Raw genomic sequence first — 17,120 nt, 5'->3', positions numbered from 1 at the left:
TTCACCTTGGAGGCCAGAGAGACTTGGTGCCCGGAAGAGGGTGAAGGGGGTGGTAAGGGTTGGGGGAGAAGGGGAGAAGGGGAGACCGCGATATCCCGGAAGGCCGCTTTCAGACGCCGGGGCGTTGCGCGCGCTTGCTCTTTAAATACTCTGACTGCGCGGCGCGGAGCCGTCGCCATGGTGACGCGTGTCCCAGCAACCGAACTGAATGGCTATTGCTTGGCAACGCCAGGGGTTGAAGTTTTGGGACCGCCCACCTAGATACTCACCCTTTCTCTAGCCGGCGGGTAGGGGTGCTTCCCCGCCTCCGGCCCGCGCCCGGGCGCGATGACGTAAACGCCCTCCGGCCCCGAGCCCGCCCCCGGGTCTGGCTGCCGCACAGTGCCGCGCCAAGCCGGCGGAGTCGAGCGCGTCTGGGAGCTGTGGTCCCTCTCCTCTTCCCCGGCTTCCCTACAATCCCGCCGCACCGAAGTGTTCTTAAAATTAATTTATCAATCTGTTTTCTTTGGGGCTAAGAATTGTTTCCTAATGAGGACGTAATTGCTTCTGTCGGTCTAGACCGCAACCCAGGACCTCCGGATGGGACTCGATAAGCTCCATGTGCGCCGTTGTGGCCCCAAGTACTCCTTGGTCCCACATGTTTCTGCCCTTCAGAATATCACTTGGTCTTCCCAAATCATGAGCGCTCACAAACGGTTTTGCACCACCCCCATCACCTTGTGCCCACCGGCCCCAAATACCACTATGCTCCGCAAAGGATAGTTCCGTGCCCCTAAATACCATTCTGTCGCCCCACCTATTCTCTGCCTCATAAATACGTAACTAATCTGTCCCATTCTCCCTCCCACATTCCGCTGCCCTCGCCAAATACCTCGGTGCCCCTTCCGTGTTAACTCTGGATCTCACCCACTTAGCGCCATTTCCTCCAGACACCGCCCCCACGCGCCTCAGTCCCCTCCTAAAGCTCCCAGCCCCTCCGTCGATGGTACAGCGTGTTCTTCCCCTTCTCTGTGCAAGCCACTGCTTCTTCCGGCCCGGGCCTGCCCTCCCCAGCCTCACTCTGCTCCCACTCAGTCAGCGCCACCCAACCTCCTCTCCCCGGACGAGGCAGCCCCTCAGCCCGCTCGGGCAGGCCCGGTGAGGCTCCCGGTGACCGCTAGAGGGCAGGAGAGCCCAGCCAGCGAGCCGCCGCTACAAGGTGGAGGACTGGGAAAGCAAAGACCCTAGGGTTCGGCCGAACCCAGATTTCATATTTCTTTAAGTGGAAATTTCTTCCCCCGCCCCCTTCTCGGGAGAAAGTCAAAGAAGGAACTCAGGCTGCTGGAAAGGCCGGCAGGGGCCGGGACTGTGGGTTTCAGGGTAGAACCGTGTGTGGAACGGGACAGGAAGCGGTTAGAGGAGTGGGGCTGTTCCGGGAAGTAGTGGGGGGGGGAGGAGGTCCAAAACTAGCACCTAGTTTACAGGTTATGGAGCCTTCCCCTTCCTTCTCAGCCCCCAGAGTGGGACTCCAAGGGACCCAGGGAGAATGGGGCAATGGTGCGGGGGACCTGAGGATGAGCTTCCCGGCCTTGCCGTGCAGGGCTTTGACCTAGCCCACTTTCTCTGTTACTGTTTTCACCTTGTCTGTTGTCCTGGGGCTAAAATAGGACCATGGGGACCCAGGTCAGGTTCCGGACTCCCTCCACCGCCTTCTGGAGCCAGGGAGTGGTTGGTGAAAGGGGGAGGCCAGTTGGAAAACGAACAGGTTGTCAGAGGCTTGAGTGATTGGAGCCCACTTACCCTATTTGAGGGGCCAGGAATGGTTGGGGAGGAAGAGGTAGGAGGTAGGGAAAGGGGGAGGAGGCGGGGCTTTGTCACCTGTCACCTGCTCTGGCTGAGCCTAGGGCGGACGTGTGTGTGGGGGGGGGGACCGGTATAAAGCAGCAGGCGCCTGTGCCTGCTCCATCACATGCGCACCGCCTGCCTGAGTCTGTTCTGCCCCCTCCCCACCACTTGGCCACCACCATGACACCGGACATCCAGGCCCCTTTCTTCTTCCTGCTGCTGCTATTCCAAGTGCTTACAGGTGAGGGGCGCAAGGTGGGGAGGGGGTCTTCCCAGCCTTCCTGTGGGTTTTGCTTCCTGGGAGATGGCATCCAAGAGGCAGAAGTTGCAGACAGGGGTGGCCCAGTCTGTGCCAGAATAAAGGAGTAAGGCCAAGGACAGGCTGAGAGGAGACAGCCCCCCAGGAGAGTGGGTGCCAGGGGCAGGCGAACGTCCTGAAAAGAAGTCTGGAGGGGGTGGGGGTGGAGTCAGGAGAGGTAAATCTTAGGAGTGGAGAAACCCAACAAGCCAGGAGCAGACAGGTATGGGAAGAAGGAGGGAGGCTGCCAGCAGGGAGGGAGGAGGAGGGCTGACCTAGGGGCCACTCCCCAAATCTTCCTGGCATTACGTCTTCCAATGCCAGAGAATGTATTTTCTCCTTGTGCTGATTTGTCCCCCAACCCAACTCTGTAACCTCAACTTCTGATAGCTGCCACCAACCCTACACTAACAATCTTTCTTACAGTCTCTGATACAAGCCAAAGCACAAGTAACTCAGGCTCGGCTGCCCCTACGGCCCACGATGGCACCTCACCCTGGGCCACCAGTGGCGACTCACCTCCGACCACCAGCCCTGCCTCAGGCTCGGCTGCCCCCCCGACCCACAGCAGCACCTCACCCCGGGCCACCAGTGGTGACTCACCTCCGACCACCAGCCCTGCCTCAGGCTCGGCTGCCCCTCCGACCCACAGCAGCACCTCACCCCGGGCCACCAGTGGCGACTCATCTCCGACCACCAGCCCTGCCTCAGGCTCGGCTGCCCCTACGGCCCACGATGGCACCTCACCCCGGGCCACCAGTGGCGACTCACCTCCGACCACCAGCCCTGCCTCAGGCTCGGCTGCCCATCCGACCCACGGCAGCACCTCACCCCGGGCCACCAGTGGCGACTCATCTCCGACCACCAGCCCTGCCTCAGGCTCGGCTGCCCCTCCGACCCACAGCAGCACCTCACCCCGGGCCACCAGTGGTGACTCACCTCCGACCACCAGCCCTGCCTCAGGCTCGGCTGCCCCTACGGCCCACGATGGCACCTCACCCTGGGCCACCAGTGGCGACTCACTTCCGACCACCAGCCCTGCCTCAGGCTCGGCTGCCCATCCGACCCACAGCAGCACCTCACCCCGGGCCACCAGTGGCGACTCATCTCCGACCACCAGCCCTGCCTCAGGCTCGGCTGCCCCTATGGCCCACGATGGCACCTCACCCTGGGCCACCAGTGGCGACTCACCTCCGACCACCAGCCCTGCCTCAACCTCTGCTGCCCCTCCGACCCACGGCAGCACCTCACCCCGGGCCACCAGTGGCACCTCACCACCGACCACCAGTCCTGCCTCAAGTTCAGTTGTCATTACAGCACATGAGGGCACCTCTTCCAAGGTTACCATGACCCAAGCCAGCAACGGCACTCCATCCTCAGTTCCCAGCTCTTATACTCCCACCATTTCTGCCAGCAGCACTAACCAGAACACAGTACCTCCCTATGCTCCCACCTCCTCCAGTAATAAGACTTCTCAGCCGTCGCATATTAGGGTCTCCCTGTTCTTCCTGTGTTTTCGCATTACGAACCTCCAGTTTAACTCTTCCCTGGAAAATCCCAGCACCAGCTACTACCAGAAGCTGCAGAGAATCATTTCTGTATTGGTGAGTAGCTGCCTTTCCTCCACTGTGCTCCCCCGAAGCAGCCTTCAGAACTCTTTGAAGACCTTGCATCAAAACTTAGTCCTTTCCCTCTCACCCCAGTTTGTGCAGACTTATAAACAAGAGGATTTTCTGGGCCTCTCAGATATCGAGTTCAGGTACAGTTCTGGGTGTGGACTCTATGTGGGATGGGTGGATGTTGTCTTGACTGTGGGGAGGGGCTGGTGCACTTGTGGTTGTGGGGGGTGGGGGGTGTGCTGACCCAGAAGCTGGGACCCACAGTTGAGTTGCCTGTTTCTCTCTGACAGGCCAGGATCTGTGGTGGTAAAATTAACCTTGGTCTTCCGAGAGGGGACCACTGCCCACAACGTGGAGAGACAGTTTGGTCAGCTTGAAGCAGCAGCCGTCACATGTAACCTGACCATCAGTGGAGTTAGTGGTGAGATCACTTCCCCAGCTGCCAGCCAGCACCACACTGCCCGGGACCCTCTCTCTCTCCAGCATCTAGATTCCTGCTTTTCCTCTTGGCACTAATAAGTGACTGCTCTGACCTCTGCTTTTCCTTTTAGTGAGTGATGCATCAGTTCCTTCCTCTACCCAGTCTGGGTCTGGGGTGCCTGGCTGGGGCATTGCCCTTCTGGTACTGGTCTGTGTTCTGGTTGCCCTGGCCATCATTTATCTCATTGCCCTGGTAAGTGCTCAGTCCCCAGCCCTGACCACAGTTCCTCTGCTAGAAGGAACCCCCATGCCCCCCATTACCTCCTATCTCCCCAGGTTGTGTGTCAGTGCAGACAAAAGAATGATGGGCAGCTGGACCTCTTTCCAATCCGAGATGCCTACCATCCTATGAGCGAGTACCCCACCTACCACACCCATGGGCGCTATGTGCCCCCTGGCAGTACCAAACAGAGTCCCTTTGAGGAGGTGAGGATGGCGGAGGGAGGCAGAGGCTTTGGCTGGCAGGGATTCTGAAAGAGTGCTGAGAAGCCCAAAGAACTTAGAAGAGGTGAGAGTGCCAGTAGGCAGTGAGGGCCTGACAAGGCTGGGGTTGTGGAGGTCAGGTGAGTTCTGGGGGAAAGGCCTTGGGAAGAGACCATGGAAGAAGGGGGACCTCAGTAGGGGGTGCCCCCACTACCAGCACTCCCAGAAGAGCATTCACTGCTCCGCTGAACTGGTGCCAGGGCTGTTCACTGGGATGCCCAGAGGCGAAATGAGTGGGGCACTGCGCCCAGGGGAGCCCTTCATGGAAGGAGCACCTGTGCCCCAGCTTGTCTCCTAAGAATGGAGGGTAGATTGAGACAGGCTAGTGGGGAGGAGGGGTCTCTGAATTGGGGAAGAAGTCTCACCAAGCCAGATGAGCCTGGGTGCTGGGTGAGGGGGAGGTTCTTGGGAATCTCCGGAGAAGCACAGACCCCTCCTCCCTCTTTCTTCCTTTCTCTCCAGGACCTAGTAAATAATTACTTGGCCACCTGGGGCTGGAAAGCTACTCCAAGTGGGGGAGGGGAGAGGAGTTTCCTTTTCTTGACCCCATTTTTCCTCACCCTGGGGACTTCCTTCTTCCAGTTTTACAGACACACACACCTCCTTGGGCTGGAGGAGCAGAGAATGGAGGGAAAAGGGGGCAGGAGGGGAAAGCAGGGGGAGCTGATAAGAGCCGAGGGGAGGGAGGGAAGGGGACCTCGAGGAGGAGTGGCCCTGTTTACAGTCACCTGGCTGCCGGTGGTGACCTGCAGGTGCTCTCTCCAAATTAACCCTTTGAGAGCTAGTCAGGCGCCTGGACCATTCACCCCAGCCACGGGGTGCCATCCAGGGGCCTTGGGGAGGAAGCTTCTCCCAGGAAAGCTTCTGCCCCTCACCCTGGATCCCTTCTCCCCCTACCTAGGTTTCTGCAGGCAACGGTGGCAGCACTCTCTCTTACACGAACCTGGCAGCCACTTCCGCCAACTTGTAGGGGCACGTTGCCTGCTGAGCATCCAGCCAGCACCAACTGCCTCCCTGGGTTTCTTCACTGCTGCAGCCCCCGCCTTGCCCCCAACTCTGTTCTGGGCTGGTGAGCTGGGCGTTCAGGTGGGCTGCCCACCGTCTCCCTCACCTATCTTAGCCCTGGTGAAGCCCATCCGAGCCCCTGGGGACAAGCCTGAGGCAGTGGCTCCCAGGAGGACTGGCCCGGACAGCTCAGAGATGGGAGTGGGAACCTGAACACGGCTGAATAAAACTTGGGCCTCCTCTGCGCTAACCGCCAACTTTTTTTTTTTTTTTTGCGGTACGCGGGCCTCTCACTGTTGTGGCCTCTCCCGTTGCGGAGCACAGGCTCCGGATGCACAGGCTCAGCGGCTATGGCTCACGGGCCCAGCTGCTCCGCGGCATGTGGGATCTTCCCGGACCGGGGCATGAACCCGTATCCCCTGCATCGGCAGGCGGACTCTCAACCACTGCACCACCAAGGAAGCCCAACCGCCACGCCAACTTTTGATCTGTCTTCTGTGACCTGTTGATAGAGGGTAGGTCAAAATGTGTGTGAGGGGGTCTGGAAGAGACCTTGGGAAAGGAGAGGGAGGAAAGAAGGCCAGAGGAAGCGGGGTTCACTTGAGAAGTAGGTGACATCGGGGCGCAGGAGTGCTTGGTGGAAGAACTCGAATCACCTGTCACCTCTCCTGCATGGCTGGCGGCGCAAGAGGAAGGAGGAAACGAAACCCAGCGGCTCCATCGGCCAGCGTGACCCTGCTCCGCCCGCACGCCCGTCCGTGGCTCTCCCTTTTCCTCGGGCCTGGTTTTCACTCCCACGCCCTCCTCTCCCCTGGGCGCGGTGCCCCCAGGCGGCTCTATTCTTAGCTGTCCGGGTGTGAAGTAAGTCCTCGGGCGGCGATAACAGCTGCAGAGTCAACAGGGCCACGATAAAGCTCCATGTCATATCCGGGGACTGGCACCGGACCCGGGCCCCTCCCTGGCCGCCCCGCCCGTCTCTGGCTCTGGGGTTGGCTACCTAGCACCCCGGGAATGGGGAAGTCGTTCTGGTTCCCTGGTCCCTTTGGGCCCAGGCATGGGGCCCGCCCCTTCAATCGCATTCCCGCAGAGCCTGGCGCCGCCGCCCGGACGCCCCGTCGCGGGGCTGACGCAAACAGCCACCGGAGCGAGGCGCCCCCTGGCGGCCACGATCGGCTCGGGCCTGGGCTGGGTACAGGTGTGGCAGAAGGCGGGGAAGCGACGGGCTTGGGGACCTCCTTCCCTCATGCGCCAGATTCACCGTGCACCCCTGCTCTGCGTTATAGCAGGGAACCCTCGATTCCCCCCCCCCCCCCGCCCCGCCCCGCCTGACACGTCCAACACAGAAACTAAGAGGAATAGGCTCAGGGAAGGCAAAGACATCACAGGAAGGCCTGGCATCACAGTTTATTGTTTATAAACCATGAAAATAACAGCTGTTGCTTGACATAGGCCTAGCAGTGCTCACCGCAGGGGGAGGCAACAGCGGGCACCAGAGGCCTTGCCAGGCCCAACCCAATGGGGACACTCAACCTCAGCTGGCTCCCCAAGGGAGACTTGGCACGTTGGCATGGGTGCAGGACAGGTAAAGCATGCAAGAGGGAGTTAAGAGGCATGCGGCTGGGGGTACAGGGACCCAAATAAATAAAGCAGGATGATAGGGTCCCTTTCCCCTCACCAGGGAGTGCCTGGGCAGTGTCCAGCCAAAAAGCCTGCACGCCCCAAAGCTGTAGTTCAGCATGGATGAGTCAGGGAGCTTGGCAGGGCAGAGGGCAGAGCTGGGGAGCATGCCCAGTGTTCCAGGTGCCTTCCCTCCCAATCAGCCTGGGGAGGAGCACAGGGCAGGGACGGGAAAGGGGCTGTCTCCATGACTCGGGTAAGATGCCAAGGGCAGGTCACGGGGCAGAGACATGGGAGTGGGAGCCTGGATTAACAGGCAGTGGAGAGAATGGGGGACATCCAGAGAGGCGAGCAGAGAAGAGTCCCTTGGTCAAGAGAAGGCCCTGGGAAGACACAGACGTAGGGGAAGGGACAGGACCACATGGCAGGAAGAGTTTGAGGGAGAAGCTTTGGGAGGAATAACCCAGCTTCAGGAGGCTTGGAAGGCCAAGGCCCAGGAGAGGCCTGGAAGGGTCAGTCCAGCTTGGCAAAGCCCCCAATGGTGACCTTCCTCTCGGGCTTAGTGCCCACGGGCTCCTGTAACTGTACTGCACCACCCCCAATAAAACAAAAGGCAGGGCACACAGGTCCCGAGCAGTCCAGGGGGCACTCCAGGAGCCCTCGGAAGGACACAGCATCCAGGAAGGAAACCCGACCCCGCTCGTAGTCCAGGCAGATGCCCAGGCGGGGCGGCAGGGGCACTGTGCAGCTGGCCGCTGGGCCATCCCTCCCTGTCAGCCCTGCATTTGAGCTGGCCCCAGCCCCCAGCAGGATCTTGCCCATGCCAATGGTTAGGAAAGCGAAGGGTGGCGACGCCTCCACTGTGGCATCCTCGGCACCGCTGTCATGCCCACTGTCCGGGTCGTACCTGCAGGGGTGGGCGTTGGGTAGGAGGACGTTGGGGGGTGGAGTAAGTGTGTGGGGGAGGGGGTACCAGAGGGCTGAGATGTTGGAAGGATGGAATGTTGGGGAGCAAGTGGTTCAAAGGATTCATCTGGGGGGCTTCCCTGGTGGCGCAGTGGTTAAGAATCTGCCTGCCAATGCAGGGGACACGGGTTTGAGCCCTGGTCCGGGAGGATCCCACATGCCGCGGAGCAACTAAGCCCGTGCACCACAACTACTGAAGCCCGCGCCGCCTAGATCCCGTGCTCCGCAACAACAGAAGCCACCACAGTGAGAAGGCCCGCGCACCGCAACGAAGAGTAGCCCCCAGCTCGACGCGACTAGAGAAAGCCCACGCAGCAGAGAAGACCCAACGCCGCCAAAAATGAAAAAAATGAAAAAATAAATAGAAGAAAAAGGATTGATTCTGGGCATTGAGAAGAAAACATGTTGAAGAGACAGGGGTTAGAATATAGGGCTGGGGGTTTGGTTTGGTAGGAAAGGGGTGTTGAAAGGAAAGCACATTGGCCAGAGAGGTGGGGGGAGGAGAAGAAAGACAGGGTATTGCTAAAGCCCATTGAAGAAATGCAGAGCTTCCAACACAGGAAGGTGGTGAGGAAATGGTGCTGGGATATCACGCTGAGAGAGCATTTTGAGGGTTAGAGAATCTTGGAAGGATGAAGGGTTAGTGACTAAGGTACTGGGGAGAGGGGGAGAGCAGAGAAAGGAAGCTGGGAAGGTGGATGTTGGGAGAGAGATGAGGGCGGATCAGTGCCTTAGATGAAGGATGTTAGAGGAATGCAGGGTTTTGGGGACCATAGGGTTAAGAGGGAACTGGTGTCGAAAAGAAGGCATTTTAAAGAAATGGGGTACTGGGGGATAGAGTGCTGGGGAGGAAGGGGTCAGGGAGAAAAGTATGTGTGGGTGGGTGTTAAACAGGATGTTGTGGATGAGACAATATGGAGATGGAAAGTTGAGGGAAGAATTTTAGGATGTTGAGAAAAGATGTGGGTGAAGGAGGTACTGGAGGGAAAAGGCTTTGTGGAGAAAGAATGTTGGAAATGGGGTGTTAGGGAGAAAGGACACGGAGACTTGGAGAGATGGTGTTTTAGCCTGAGTGACAGATGGAGGGAAGTGGAGATGGCTCCCTTTACTACTGTCCCTTTCCCCAGCCACTCTGAATATCAGTCCACAAAGCTCTTTCACTGAGCCCACATTTCTCCTGACCACAGCCACCCCCACAGCCTGGCTCTTATTACTTCCTCCTAATCTCCTCCCAGCTCCATCCCAGCAAGTGTGTCCTCCCCTTGCACACCCCCGGCCCGTCCCCAGCTCCCCCACCCAGGTCCCCAAACCCCCATCCCTTCCAGAGAGGCCTGACCTGGGGCTGATCACATCGGGGGCACCCTGGAAGCTTTCCTGAAGCTTGCTCTCCAGCCCGACGCCCACCTTCACCAAGTAGGAGGCTGGGTCTACGGCGCAGGCCCAGTAGCTGCGGCCCTGGGTCACAGCCACATCGCCCAGGACCACATCCACGCTCAGGTGGCAGCCCGTCAGTAGCCGCTCAGCAGCCAGCAGCAGGGGCAGCCCTGGAACACTCCGCACCGCTCGCTGGTCCTTGCTGATGGCCAGCCGCTCTCGGCTTGTGCCCCAGCGGCCGTCGAGGAAGAAGTGCAGGACTGGAGTTGGGGAGGGTTGAGACAGAAGGAAGGACTTCAGGGACAAACACTGGCACTGGGGGGACCTTGAGGTGTTAGCACGAGACACTGGGAGATTTCAGAACATGGAACGAGTTGCCAAGGGATGGGCAGGGGGCTCTGGGGAACAGGGCCTGGAGAACTGGAATGGGGAGCATAGGAAAAAAAGAAGGGGCATCCCATCCCAAGTGGGCATGGGACCACAGGAAGAGTTTTAGTGATGATTAGTGGGCACAGAAATCAGTCTCCCAGACCCAGCTGACTCGCTATGCTGCCTCCCACCCCTTTCCCATGGCTGCGCCATGGAGGGTCCCCACTGCTGTCCATTCCACCTGGTGACATCCCACCACCATCCACCTGCACTTTCCAGCCCGCACACTGGTGCTCTTACCTGGCTCTCACACTTAACCCCTAACTCTTCTGCCCCCTACTTGGGTGGCGATGCTTCTCTATTATGCCTACACCCCGGAGTCTCCACTATTTTCTGGAGAGTCACATTACCAACATTTATTGAGCCCTTACCATGAGCCAAAAACTCAGCTAAGCCCTTACACGTTATCATCTCACTTAATTCTCACGACAACCTCATGAGATAAGTATTGTTACTATCCCTACAGAAGAGGAACTTGAAGTTCAGGGAGGGTGAATAACTCGCGTAAAGCCACACAGCTGGCAAGAGGCAGAGCTGGGATTTGAACTCAGGCAGTCCCGCTTCAGGGCTAGTGAGAGTGGTGCACTGTGTTATGCCATCTCCCCGGGGCCCACCCAGCACCAGCGGTCAGTGCCTGGGTCCCAAGTGTACCCTGTGCCCACTCACCGGGCGCTGGGGGCGTGTGCAGGTGCACATCTTCACTGTACTCGCCGTAGCCGGCCTTGTTGCAGCCACGGACACGCAGCACGTACACAGAGCCTGTGTCAGGGTTCTCAAGCAGGGCGCTGGTGCCTCTCACCTCTTCCCGCCGCTGCCAGCGGGTGGGGCCTGGCTGGGCCGGCACATCCGTGCGCCGGAACTCAATGGTGTAGTGCCAGGCAGGTGGTGAGTGGGGGGGCAGCCGCCAGCACAGGAAGATCTGGTCGTAGGCAAAGGTGCGCTGGGTGTCAATGACCGGAGCCTCGGGCACTGTTGGAAGAGACAGCGGGGGTCAGTCAGGGCCTGGCCGCGGGCCTGGCATGGAGGGTGAGCAGGAAAAGGGAAAGCAGCGGGAGCCGGGGGGGTGAGTGTGAGTGAGAGGGATCTGGAGAAGACACCTGTCTGGGCCCTGGGCAGGGATGGGCAGGGCAGAGCCCACGGGAGAAGGAGAGACAGGAGGCCTGATGCCAGTCCCGGTCTGCCACTCCTTTGCTCTGGCCTTATGCCAGTCACGTCCCCTTTCTGGGCCTCAGTTTCCTCCTCTGTCAAATGAGGGTATGAGATCACATGGTGTCCCTTCTTTCTATGACCCTTTTAATTCTATGAATAAAGAGGAGCCCCAGGGAAAGGCAGGCAACGGCCACTGAAGCCCAGGCAAGAGGGCACTGAACAGGAAGGAGGGAACCGAGTGGGAGGGAGATAGATGCAAGAGTCAGCAAGACAGAAAATAGGGGACAACAGAGGGCAAGCAAAAGCTTGATGGCAGGGGACAAGGTCAGGGGGAGGAGAAGGAAAGTCTAGAGGGCAAAGGTCACAAGGACAAAAGGTCAGAAAGGCAAGAATTAAGAAAGGAAGGCATAAGAGAGACAGAGGGCACTGGTCAGGGGAGAGGAAGGCGGGGATGGGGTCTGGTCAGGGCAGGAAAGAGAAGGAAGCCATGAGTGGGTAGCCGGGCTGTGTGGGAGTGGCAGGGCAGGGCAGGGGGCCTGGTGGGGGGCAGGACCCCTGGGGCAGGGCCGCTGACTTGCCTGGGGTGCTCCGGAGCAGAGTCCGCGGTGGCCACAGCCTACAAACAAAGAGAGGGAGAAGCGGCGCTGAGCGCGGTGGGACGGTGTGCTTGGGTGGGGTGGGCTAGGTGGGCAGGGCGGCTGGCCAGGCCAGGCAGGAGGCTGGGGAGTTCCCCGGCGGGCGTTGCCCCCCGGGCCCGCTGCTGGGGAGGAAGGGAGGAAGGCTCTAACTGGGCACGGGGCCTGGCCATCTCCTCACCTCGCAGGAAGTTAAGCTCTGTCAGCAGCTTCATCTCACGCCCCACGTCCAGCTGGCAATGGCGGAAGGAGGAGCTGGCAGCTGGCCGGAACATCTGGAGGGCCTCCGTAGCTCGGGCAATCCTGGGATGGGGGCAGGCCAGGGTCAGGCACTGCCATCTGGGCAGCCACCTTTCCCCTTGATTCTGCCTCGCCTGCCCCTACAGCCTTGGTATCTGCTGGGGCCTTCTTCCCTGTCCATTCGGGCAAACTGCTATCAGTGTGGCCTGGTGAAAATCCTCAGGACCCAGCTCTCCATCAGGCAGTGCTCTCGACATTGCCTTATGCATGGACTACACCCACGACTGCCCCTACCCCGCAGGAGGCCGTGCCCCTGAGTACCTGTTGTGCAGCTGTTTGGCTGCTTGCACAAAGCAAGGCTGGTCTGTTTCCTTAAGCACCTCCTGAGCGTAGCCCACCAGGCCTGAGCCATCCAGCAGGCTCCGGTGCTCCTGGATCTGGGCGCTGAGACGGGCCAGCCGCTCCTGCTGGCACTCCTCAATGGCCTGAAGCAGCGATGCCCGCCTCTCCTCCAGCACAGCCCCCAGCCCCCGCACCAGCTGGGACACCTCCTCCTTGGCCTGCTGACCACTCACCTGCCCAGAGAGCAACACTTACTATCTTCTTCTTGAAGGCAGCACCTGCACTAGACTCGTGGGGCACCATGGCTAGGATCACAGAGGATCCGGGGAAATCCTCCCTACTCATTCTGATAGGGCCCGGTTCATGGCTCCAAAGGCTCCTGTACACCCACATGGGCTCAACTCCTGACCATTTGTGCTAACCTTGCTGGATGCCCACACCATAATCAATCCTGATCCCTTAAGGACTCCCCCAGATAAGAGGCCACGACTACGCTAACGTCCACCTGTACTGTGCTAACATCTTCCAGCATCTGTGCCATCCTTATCTTCCATCCCCATATCAGCTGATTCAAGCAATCTGGCAAAAGGTATCAGAGCCATCGCCTCACCCTCCCTGGTCCAGGGCTGTGCACCGTCCTCAGCAGGCAGCTGAGCCTGAGGGCATCTGAGCTCCATCCCTGCGGCTTGCTCTCCCTCTCCTGGGTGATAGACACCCTGTCTCCACTGTAGCCTTGGGTACCACCTGGCCTGGGGCACTGTTGTTCCTGATGACCTGGTTTAACCAGAACCTCGACACATCCATGGACACTACATGGGTTTCCTGAGCTTGCAACCAGGTGATCGGGCTGTGCACATCCACACCCGCTTCCTGCTCCCACTCCCAGGCAGGGCCCAGGGCCCACCTCCATGCCCTCCCTCACCTCAGTGTGCCTCACGGTCTCCTCCAGCTCACAGATCTGGGTCTGTACTGTGTCCTGGTTTCCCAGGATGTATGTCAGGCTCTTTGTCAGCTTGTCCTGAGGGGGAAGAAAGAGGTGGGCATCACACCCGGCTCCAGAGAAGCCAGCAGTTCAGAGGAGGTGTGAGAGGGTGTGAGTGTGGGTCAGCACTGGGGCAGAGTGAGGCGGGGTCCTCACCTTGAGGGCCTGGTAGGCACTGAGCACAGGTGTGATCTTGTGGCCGCTGTGGGTGCGTCGCACACGGCAAAGTTGGCATACCAGTCGTTGGCAGGTCTTGCAGTAGTGGGTCACCTCTTCTTTGTGATCTGGGCACATCAGGCCCTAGGGACAGAAAGAGCAATGAGACAGTCAGCCAGTGGTGTGTGTAAGGGTGCTGACCTACCACAGAGCAGTTTGGTGCCCTCCCTCTGCTGGCCCAATGTGGGTGGAGAGGAGTTCAGCTGGTGGTGCTCCATGGTGCCACCTGGTGGTACACCCTGGCATCAAGGAGAGCCTTTCCTGCAAGCTCCAGGCATTAGCCTTGCTTCTCCCTTCATTTACCTCACAGAAATGTGTGGTAATAACAATAATGATGGTAATCTTAGCCTTGTGCTTAATAATTAGCCTTGGCCATCTTGTTTACTGCTGTAGCCCCAACGCCTAGAATAGCACCAGGCACATAGGTGCTTGATAAGTATTTGTTCAATGAATGAATGCATAACAGACCGTTTTAGTGTATAAATAACCTTCACAAACATTATCTCAGTGATCCTTTCAACAACCCTGCAAGCACAGATATTGCAGGGCAGATATTATAATCCTCATTCAGCAGATGAGATGGCGGCTCAAAGACGTTCAAAGATTTGTCCAGTGCCCTTTTGTTACAGAAAAAGGAGCTCGGCAATGGCAACTCCCTGGCCGTCTCCTTTTGGAAGCCCACAGCGCTGGGCACGCCCTCCCACCAAGCACCACCATGCCCCTCCCTTCCCAGGCCCCGCAAGGGCTGGCTCACCTTGGGGCGGAAGGAGAGGGTGGGCAGGGTGGGCTCATGTTGGGCCTTCTGGGTGCCCCAGGGGTGGAAGAGCTTGAAGCATTCGTTGCAGAAGGTGGCGCGGCACTCAGTGCAGCCCTTGGTGGCCTCTAGTGGCGGGGGCTTGCACAGCTGGCACAGGATGGCGCCACCCACACTCACACTCTGGCGGTACCGCTCCACCACACGCTCCAGGGTCAGGTTCCGGAACAGCCCTGCCAAGCCCCGCTCCCCCAGCTCCACATCGCCCTGGCAGGCTGGGCACGGAAACATGATCACCTGAGGGTGCAGAGCACCTCGCTTCCGCCCGGGGTATGTCCCAAAGCCTGTGGATGGGCCGGGAAGTAGGGAGGTGAAAATTATAGCTGGCTCAGAGTGGGGGAAGTCTTTTCAATTAAAAAATTAATTTCTATTGTGCCAGAGCACAGCTCTCGTTAGAGCCTGGATGGGCAGTATCTCCACCCCCTGAAAAACAGACAAATGCCCTTGGCCAGTGATGGACCCCTTCCATCTTCCTGATGGACATCCCAGCATCCCCACCCCCCCACCCCACAGGTGCCAGCCCCACCTGACTTAAGCAGTCGGTCCAAGCGGTCTGGCTTGGGGAGAGTTCTGCGGGAGAGGCGGGGACTTCGGGTAGAAGGGGTGGAGGCAGGAGAGGTGGGCTCAGAGCTGGGGTCCCCACCATGGCCTACGTAGCCCTGCTGGCCCAGCACCTCCCGGGCACAGGCCTGGCATACATTGTGGGTACAGGGCAGCACCAGTGGCTGCTTGTACATCTCTTGACACACTGGGCACAGCAGTTCCTTCTCCATGTTCTTCATGCTCGTCTGTGGAGGGACCAGGAGGTTGGATCAGAGCTTGGACACCTGGGCATATCTCAACAGCCCCTCAACTGCCCCTTAAAGACCTAAAGGGTCTCAGGAATGGACAAGACAAGTACAAGGGACCAGGCAAGCTATGGATTTTCCCCAGCACAAGCTTTGGCCTGGTTCACAGGCCTTCTCAGCTCCCTGTCTCTTGCTTCTGTTTCACTCCTGCAGAGCTACAGACCTGAGGAGGAGGGATGGTTGGAGCTCGGGTCACCCCAGCCTCAAGCCCCACCTCCTTCACTGTCCCAGTCCCAGCCGGACCTGTAGCCCCTCTCACCTGGCCTTTGCCCCTATCCCCCCATATCCGGGCCGCCGGCCCCAGGCACATCTCTCAAGGATACAGCCCATTCAGCAGCTCGGTGCGGACCCCCGCCCGCTTCTCTGGCACTCCCCTGCCCCCCCCTCCCCCGCGTGACTCCTCCCTAAAGCCAGGCTCTTTCCATCCTCCAGCTCACCCAGTCTGTCCTCCTGCCGCGGCTCCAGCCTGCAGCCGCCCTCGGCTCCATTCCCCATCACTAACCCATCCGGCTTCTCCTAACCCATTCCCTTTTGCCCCCCACCATCCGGCCCTCCAGCTCCCTTCCCCGGCGTAACCCGGCCTGCCGCAACCCCCTCCCCAAGCAAGGGGGAAAGGAGCGCCCCGCCTACTTGCCCCCTCCCCACCGGAAGTACCCCTCCCTTTTTTGGTGGCGGGGGTCCTCAAGCTATGCCCCACCCCCACACCTCACCTTGGTCCCTCTCTTCGCAGCCATCCCGGTCAGGGGCGCAGCTGACACAAAGGAGGGAGGGACACGGAGGGAGGGGGAAGGAAGTGGTTGGGGGGAGCAAAGCTGGCACCGCCCCTGGGAGAGCCGGGCCCGGGTTGCCATGACAACCGAAGGCTCAGAGGCAGCCCTGAGTGGGGGTGCAGTGGGGTGGGGTCTTGCGGAGGGGCTCAAATTGGGAACTGCACCGTGGGGCGGCCCTTTCCTCGCCCCCCACCTGTCCTCAGTTTTCTTGGAATATATCCAAGCTCACTCACGCCCCCTCCTCATAGCATAGCCCCGTTGCCCTGCAGCTCCAGCCCCGGTGCACGGCTGGAGGCTACCCCAAGCCACCCGCTGCGTCCGGGTAGCTACATGTTCCTCACACCCCAGCGGATGGACGCCTTCACGGCATTCACCTCCCGGCTGCCCCCGGGATTACCCTCTCATACCTGCATCCCGACCCTCCCAGTCCTTTCTGCCATCACCCGCCCCCTGTCTACATCCCAGCATCTTGCGGGACCCCCACCTGTTCGAGGTCCCGGCTTGCCCGGGACCCCTATACTCCCCCTCCCCTTCCCCTCGACCCCACCTTAACTCACACTGATGCGGACCAGTGCATCCATGATGGAAGTGAAGGCCTGCATATCCTCACCCTCAGCCATGGCCCTACCATGCCCGCCCGCCCCCGTGTGCCCGATCCCGGCTGCGGCTGCGAACCCCGAGCTTAATGCAGGAGCCCGGTGGGGATGTGGGGAGGGGTGGGGTGAGATGTCACTGCGCATGCTCCAGGGACCAGCCTTGAGCGGCGCTGGTCGAGGTAGGAGGTGGGAAATAGTTTTTCCCACGTGGTTCTCAGAAGGCTGTCGGGTCGGGGAGTGGGGTGGGGTTGGCTGGGTAACATGGAATCGTATTTGAGGGGGAGCCATTTCTTATGTTCGAATTCTTCATTGGCTTCTAATCTTACTCACATAAAGCAGAAGGATAGTTTCAGAGAAAGATGGGCTCCAGAATGGAAGGACTAGATTTTGGTTTGGGCAAGAGTCCAGGGGAGATATCAAGGCAATGATCATG

At 59.5% G+C, this 17,120-nt stretch overlaps 2 protein-coding genes across 3 annotated transcripts; one reads left to right on the top strand and one right to left on the bottom strand.

Moving 5' to 3' along the window:
* The first annotated feature begins 1,915 nt into the window (after positions 1-1,915).
* On the top strand, positions 1,916-5,955 carry MUC1 (mucin 1, cell surface associated). The gene is made up of 7 exons (XM_032624141.1): positions 1,916-2,065; positions 2,549-3,726; positions 3,826-3,881; positions 4,032-4,162; positions 4,293-4,414; positions 4,498-4,647; positions 5,606-5,955. Exons 1-7 carry the CDS (start codon positions 2,005-2,007, stop codon positions 5,672-5,674), a joined length of 1,767 nt encoding a protein of 588 aa, XP_032480032.1. The 5' UTR covers positions 1,916-2,004; the 3' UTR covers positions 5,675-5,955.
* Positions 5,956-7,098: 1,143 nt separating this feature from the next.
* Positions 7,099-16,821, bottom strand: TRIM46 (tripartite motif containing 46). Of its 2 annotated transcripts, none has more exons than XM_032653715.1 (10): positions 16,649-16,821; positions 15,000-15,261; positions 14,414-14,757; positions 13,600-13,743; positions 13,384-13,479; positions 12,441-12,694; positions 12,061-12,182; positions 10,762-11,064; positions 9,629-9,926; positions 7,099-8,233 (listed from the first exon to the last, which is right to left on the bottom strand). In XM_032653715.1, the coding sequence occupies exons 1-10, from the start codon at positions 16,709-16,711 to the stop codon at positions 7,840-7,842; spliced, it is 2,280 nt and encodes a 759-aa protein (XP_032509606.1). In that variant the 5' UTR covers positions 16,712-16,821; the 3' UTR covers positions 7,099-7,839. The 2 variants fall into 2 exon arrangements, with proteins under 2 accessions (XP_032509606.1, XP_032509595.1); XM_032653704.1 differs by lacking the exon at positions 16,649-16,821 and adding an exon at positions 16,032-16,521.
* Positions 16,822-17,120: the final 299 nt, after the last annotated feature.

The sequence above is a fragment of the Phocoena sinus genome, chromosome 1 (assembly GCF_008692025.1).
Source record: "Phocoena sinus isolate mPhoSin1 chromosome 1, mPhoSin1.pri, whole genome shotgun sequence".
NCBI classification, from domain to species: domain Eukaryota; kingdom Metazoa; phylum Chordata; class Mammalia; order Artiodactyla; family Phocoenidae; genus Phocoena; species Phocoena sinus.
The sequence above is the reverse complement of the archived record's forward strand: the minus strand, read 5'-3'. Positions and strand labels throughout refer to the sequence as shown.